Genomic DNA, 7,025 nt, shown 5'->3' with positions numbered 1-7,025 from the left:
GTGGTGGTGAGCACCTGCAGTCCTAGATACTTGGGAGCCTGAGGTGGGAGGATTGCTTGAGCACAGGAGTTCAAGCCTGCAGTGAGCTATGATCATGTCACTGCACTCCAGCCTGGGTGACCGAGTGAAACCATTTCTAATATGGTAGGGATATAAACTTCGATATAAATTGCAAACATTTTTTCCCAGTTTGTCATTTGTTTGGACCAATTTTGGAATTAGCTTCAGCTCAGGATTTCCTTATCTTGTGAATAACATGAATTCAACCCACACACGCCACAGGTTGAGACTTCCTATCTCACTGAGTTCTAGGTCAGCTTACCTCCTGCTACCACAGGGGCTGGTAGGCAGAGATTTATTAGATCGCGCAAGGTACAGAAACTTCCCCAGCTCCTGCCTTTTCACAGACAGTCCATTTACCACTCCCTGCCATGCACAGAACCCAAGAACTCACTCCCATCCCCATATGGGTGTTAAACCCCCAGCTCCTGAGACATGTGTGTTGCCAAGATTCCCCTGGGGCCTGCCTGACTTCAGTGCCTGTAACTGCCTTTGGTTATGGGTTCTGTCTTCATTTCTGGCACCCAGACATCTCCCTTCAATGCTTTTGATTTCAACTGTCAGTTAAAAAGAAATTTAGCTTATTTTATGCAGCTTTTTTAATGTGTTGGAGTGTGAGGGAGTCCTACATCTGCGTAAGCATGCCGTTTCTTATTGGAAGTCCGTATTAGGCTATTTTCCTTAAAGGAATGTCATAATTCATTAATTTTTTATTGGTTACCTTTTGGCAAGCTTATACTTCCATTAGAGAAAGGTACTTCTTCCTAAAGGCATCATTTTTTTCCCTTTAAATCAGTGTTGTATATAGAGACATAAATATTCTTGACAAGATGATAAAAATAAGAGGGTAACCATCAAAAAAATTCTCTGTTCTATTTTTCTTAAATAATTTATCTGTTCTCCCACACCCTACTGTACATTGCCTTGGTTCACAATTTTCTCACAGTGTTGTTACATGTAGAGTTTTTACAGCCCAGGTGTATTTGTAATTTGTACCCTAATAATTTAGTTTATACATGGCCCAAGTAAGAAGGGCCTATACATTTTTGCATTGTGCTATTAAAAATACATAATGGGTTAAAGGATTTTAAAAGATCCAGAGCCCATCTCAATTAAAAGCAAGCCAGCTCCCCGCCACACCCTACCAGACAACCAACTGGGAGGAAGAAAAGAAGAGGGAGAATGAAAGGTGTTGCCCACTTCTGCTGCCTGAGTAGCCAAAGCAAGACTGAGCATATAATACGTATGTCTCATCATTGGCAACACTGGCCTTAGAATGCTCAGGGCAAGGCGTTAGCAGACAACATTGATGTCCATGATCTTCCTCAGTGGTCCTTAACTTTAGCACAGGAAAGAATTAAGTACGGAGCTTGTTAAACCTTCAGATTCCTTCCTGGATTCCACCTGTAGAGATTCTGATGTTGCAGGTCCAGGGTGAGGTGTAGCAACCTGCATGTTTACCAGGAATCTCTAAAGAATCTGTGGCACCAGCCCTGGGCCTCTCATTCACTATTCTCTTTTGTGTGTGTGTGTGTGTGTGTGTGTGTGTGTGTGTGTGTGTCAGAGTCTCTAACCCAGGCTAGAGTGCAGTGGTGCAATCTCGGATCACTGCAATCTCTGCCTCCCAGGTTCAAACGATTCTCCTGCCTCAGGCTCCCAAGTAGCTGGGATTACAGATGCCTGCACCATGCCCAGCTAATTTTTGTATTTTTAGTAGAGATGAGGTTTCACCATGTTGGCCAGGCTGGTCTCGAACTCCTCACTTCAGGTGATCCACCAGCCTCAGCCTCCCAAAGTGCTGGGATTATAGGTTTGAGCCACCGCGCCCGGCCTCATTCACTATTCTGAACATGGTTTTACGTAAGTCAGTCAGTGGGGTTCAACCTCATCTTTTATTATTTAGCGAGTGCCTTTGAGAAATACTAGTAGTATGAATTTTGTTTTCATAGGAAATCAAGTTTAGCTTTGTTTAAGTTCCTCCCAGCTTCTCTTTTGCCACGTCACCATCATCTTTCCTCTTAGGAAAATCAGCAAGAATTCTATTATCTCTCTAATGCAAACTAAATATATTAAATCAATCTGTCTACTATTTATGAGGTTGACCTGAGTCAGCCTGCAGGGTGTCTAATCCAGCTTTATCCACAAATAGTCCATTCATCACCAGCAACGTATCTAGGCCTTGGAGCTTAAAAAGAATCTAGTTATGTGGACAGCTGTTCCCTTCTCTGACAACGATACTTGACCACAGGTCCTAAACCTTATATAAAGAACAAAACTCTACACCCTAACCTGCCCTACCTGGTCACCTGGCACAGGTCCTGGCAAAAATGAGAGGCCCAGTGGGCATGTGGGGGACTGCATGGTCAGTGCTATCTTATGATGGGGGTGCTTAAAGCCTGCAGGGATATTACGGAACTGGGGGTGGCAAGCATGGGAGCTGGGAAACGCTTGCTGCCCCCTGACATCATAGGATGCATTCATTTGCATATCTGTCTATTGTTTCTTTTTCCCAGTCTTCATCTGGTCCCACCCCTTTTCCAGATGAGGACATTGAGGCCCCAGATGAGTTGCCTGAAACCACAGAGCTTGTCCTGACATCCAGTCTATTGTCACAATATCAAAATGTCCACCCCATCCCCGCATTATAACCTGTCAGGGATGCTGCATCCTTGCAGAAGAGTTTACATCTCCTTCTAGGAATCCTGGCAGTCCAACCTTTTCATCCCTACCCAGAAATGTTTTCATCAAGACATGGGAATTCTAATAAACCTACAGTGATATTAGTATAACCATCAGGCAGGAATGAAGGGGAGGGGCTGGAAATGGGGAAAAACACTATTACCAGCAGAAAGGGAGATACTTCTTATGGGCCTCAATGGGTAGTGCTTCCGCTCCATCTTGTCCTCACATATACAATGGGAGAGGGCTGAGCAGCTTCCTCTCCCTACCCCCAAACCCCTGGCCCAGGGAGTCCCAGCTCACAGGCTTGCTTCTCCATCGGTGTTGTAGCCTTCAAGGCAGCAGCCCTGATCCAGAGATGGTACCGGCGCTACGTGGCCCGCCTGGAGATGAGGCGGCGTTGCACCTGGAGCATCTTCCAATCTATAGAATATGCTGGGCAGCAAGACCAAGTCAAGGTACAAAGAGATGTGGGACAGAGCCACCTCCTGCTCTGCCTTTCAGCCCTTGGGCAGCAGGGCTTGGGTGCTCCGAAGGTGAGGCCAACCGGACCACTTGTGGGTTCTCTTTTCCCTCGCCTCTAAAGCCACGTCTCCTTGGCTTCTTCTGCAGCTCCATGACTTCTTCAGCTATCTCATGGATCACTTCATCCCCAGCAGCCACAACCAGAGTGAGTATGAACTGCCACATGTCATGTCCTCCTGTCCCAAGGCCACAGATTGCAGGGTGAGGTGGGGGATGCCCAGGGACTGAAACCGTGAATCTGATGACAGCCAGGGAATAAGCAAGGGACTGACAAGTAAGAGGCTGGGGTTTCATGCCGGGTTCTCCTAAACACACACCTGGAGAGAAGAATTTGAGTGCAAGGAGTTCATTTATTAAGTTCAAGAAACTCTGGGGGTGGGAGGGAGTGGGGAAGGGATTCAGGAAAGGAACGGCAGCCAGTCCAACAACTCAGTGTGCCTGGGAAATAGTGCAAAACACAAGCCTCAGAATTATCCCCACTGCAGGCAGAGGGAACTGGACTTTTTCTGTGTCAACTCCAGGGAATCATTGGTTGAAAGCAGCTGGGGAGGTGGGAGGGAAGAATAGGAGGCCTTCTCTTTTCTTTTCCTTTTTGAGACAAGGAGTCTCGCTCTGTCACCCAGGCTGGAGTGCAGTGGCACGATCTTGGCTCACTGCAACCTCTACCTCCTAGGTTCAAGTGATTGAACTTCAGACACCCGAGTAGCTGGGATTACAGGTGTGCGCCAACACACCTGGCTAATTTTTAGTATGTTTAGTAGAGACAGGGTTTCACCATGTTAACCAGACTGGTCTTGAACTCCTGGCCTCAAGCAATCCACCTGCCTCGGCCTCCCAAAGTGCTGGTATTACAAGTGTGAACCTCTGGGCCCAGCCAGGAGGTTGTTAATTCCATAGCATTTCTGGCCTGCCACCCGGATCCAGGAAATATGCCCTCAGTCGAGAGACGCAGATGCTGGCAGCTGGAAGCTGCTGGAAGGCACTGCCAGTTCTGATGCACCTGTTGCACTCACTAAATGCAATATAAATGCTTGTGAATGATTTTTCCACCCTGGCTTTCCCCTTTCCTTCTGCTTGCAAATCCAGGTCCCTAAATTTCTGTACTCTCTAAGTCTGACAAATCTTGATCTCTTAGAATAAAAGTAGAAAGCATGACTTTTTCCTCCTGCCCATGCTAGTCTGTTGTCACTTTCTCCTCCCTTTTTCCTCTTCTGTGCTGGAGCTGAAGCTGAAGCCAGATTAACCATGTCCTGCTTCAACAGCCCAGGGAAGGACTTTTTTTTTTTTTTTTTTTTTGAGACAGGGTCTTACTCCATCGCCCAGGGTGGAGTGCAGTGGTGTCATCTCAGCTCACTGCAACCTCTGCATCCCAGGCTCAAGTGATCCTCCCATCTCAGCCTCTTGAGTAGCTGGACCTACAGGTGTGCGACACCATGGCTGGCTAAATTTTTAAAATTTTTTTGTAGAGACAGTTTCCCTATGTTGCCTAGGCCGTTCTCAAACTCCTGGGCTCAAGCAATCCTCCTTCCTCGGCCCCGCAAAGTTCTGGGATTAGAGGTGTTAGCCACCGTGCCCAGCCAAGGACTATTCTATAGTGCCCGCAGACTGCATGATCAGATGATCATAAGCTGATTCACCTTTTGTATCGGGACTAGGGGAATTCCTGACCCACATGTTCACTGAGGACAGATTCGCCCAGGACTCTGAGATGGAGAAATGCAGTGACTATGAGTCCATAGAGGTACCCGACAGTTACACGGGGCCACGCCTCTCCTTCCCGCTGCTGCCTGACCATGCAACTGCCCTGATAGAAGCATTCAGACTGAAACAAGTAAGCTCACCTGGGGAACTTGGGTCAGAACCAACTCCATGCAATGTGTAAAGGGAGACCAAACCCAGCACAGAAAGAATGGCCCCAGATTTAGGATGTTCATGTCATGTGTCCACTAGAGAGATTCTACCCCTGCTGTGCTTAGCCAGGACCTTGCGGTCAATCAGCCAGTTCTGAAGACTGACAGCTTTTCTTCCTAATCATATAATCTCTTAGTGTTCATTCATCCCACACGTAACTACTGAGCACTGCTTTGTGCCCCACACTGCTCTGGGCTCTGAGGATACAGCAGTGAACAAAACAGATAAAATCTCTGCCCTTATGGGGCTGGCAATCCATCGGGGAGGCAGACAATGAACAATAAATAAGACAATTATGCTGTATATTAGAAGGTGATGAGAGCTATGGAAAAGAACAAACTAAGTTGTGGGTGGAAGAAATAGCAGTTCTATAGAGTTGTCTGGGAAGGTGATTTCTGAGCAAAGATCTAAGGTGGTGAGGAATGCGTGGGGGAAAGAGCATTCCAGGCAGAGGGAGGAACACATGGAAAATCCTCGAAGCAGAAACTTGCCTGGACTATTCAAGAACTTCAGGAGGCCACTGTGGCTGGAGAAGACGGAGCCAGGGGAAGAGTAATGGAGGTGAGGGGGGTGGACTTTTATTCTTCTGAAAAAGACAAGGAGACAGCAGACATAGGAATGACATAATCTGACTTGTTTTTTTCTTTTGTTTTGTTTTCTTGAGACGGAGTCTCGCTCTGTAGCCAGTCTGGAGTGTAGTGGTGCAATATCAGTTCACTGTAACCTCCGCTTCCTGGGTTCAAGCGACTCTCCTGCTTCAGCCTCCCAAGTAGCTGGGACTACAGGTGCCCGCCACCATGCCCATCTAATATTTTTATATTTTTAGTAGAGATGGAGTTTCACTGTGTTAGCCAGGATGGTCTCGATCTCCTGACCTTGTGATCTCCCCACTTCAGCCTCCCAAAATGCTAGGATTACAGGCGTGAGCCACCATCCCTAGCCCTGACTTGTTTTTTAAAATAATCATTCTGGTTGCTGTGTTAAGACAGTGTAGGTGGCCAGGGCCAAAGCAGGGAGACCAGTCAAGAGACTACTGCAGTGGTCCAGGCGAAAGACGATAGTGGCTTGGAACTCTGATGGTACGGTAGACGTGGTGAGAGAGAGTCAGTTTCTGGCTCTATGTCAGAATTCAATCCTTCCCCTCTTCCACATGAATGTAACTCATTGCAGGAGGAGCTGAGCAGATATATTCCAGTAATGACAGGATCAGTCAGTACCATCAACACACCTGCACTTAGTCATACTTTACTGAGACAATCACATGGTCCTCCCATGCTAAAGGCAAGGAAGGGTTTAATAGAGTAGACAGGAAAGAGAAAAGTAGCTCAATATTTGCAGAAGGAACAAGTGGGGATGATGAAAAGCAGAAACAAGGGCAGAAGTTGGGTGAAAAAGGAAGAATCCGTGCATAGTCTCAGGAGCCGTTTACTGGGGTTACTTTTGGGGTCTTGGGTGATTGGGGTTGTTAAGCAGTAAAGGGAAGGACCATTTTCCTTCACGAATATCAGTGTGTTTTTCTTCCCTCCCTCCGCTTCCTCCCAGTAGCAGCTCCATGCTCGCTACGTCTTGAACCTTTTGTATGAAACCAAGAAACATCTGGTGCAGCTGCCAAACATCAACCGGGTCTCAACCTGTTACAGCGAGGAGATCACAGTGTGTGGTAAGAGCCGGTCAGAAGTGGCTTTCCGTGCTAGACACAAACAAGAACGCTCTCCCTGTGTGGGGATGCGAGAGGAGTGGCTGCAGGGAGATGTGATGATAAGCCAAGTTTAACCCCTTCAGATTCAAGATTTGCATATTCACTCCACATGTACTTAAAGAAGAGGTGATGGTGCAGCGAAGAGGACCAC

The 7,025-nt window shown here is 47.1% G+C and overlaps 1 protein-coding gene across 1 annotated transcript in view; it reads left to right on the top strand.

Annotated features, from left to right (window-relative positions):
* Positions 1–7,025, top strand: part of PPEF2 (protein phosphatase, EF-hand calcium binding domain 2) — a 47,176-nt gene that overhangs the window by 6,867 nt on the left and 33,284 nt on the right. Inside the window, exons 3-6 of the mRNA XM_011966184.1 lie at positions 3,070–3,197; positions 3,352–3,409; positions 4,920–5,095; positions 6,721–6,862. Of these exons, the coding sequence (XP_011821574.1) occupies positions 3,070–3,197; positions 3,352–3,409; positions 4,920–5,095; positions 6,721–6,862 (504 nt within the window). The remainder of the gene's footprint in view (positions 1–3,069; positions 3,198–3,351; positions 3,410–4,919; positions 5,096–6,720; positions 6,863–7,025) is intronic.

The sequence above is a fragment of the Mandrillus leucophaeus genome, unplaced genomic scaffold (assembly GCF_000951045.1).
Source record: "Mandrillus leucophaeus isolate KB7577 unplaced genomic scaffold, Mleu.le_1.0 Scaffold75, whole genome shotgun sequence".
NCBI lineage: Eukaryota > Metazoa > Chordata > Mammalia > Primates > Cercopithecidae > Mandrillus > Mandrillus leucophaeus.
Note: the sequence above shows the minus strand (reverse complement) of the source record. Positions and strands in the feature narration are given on the sequence as shown.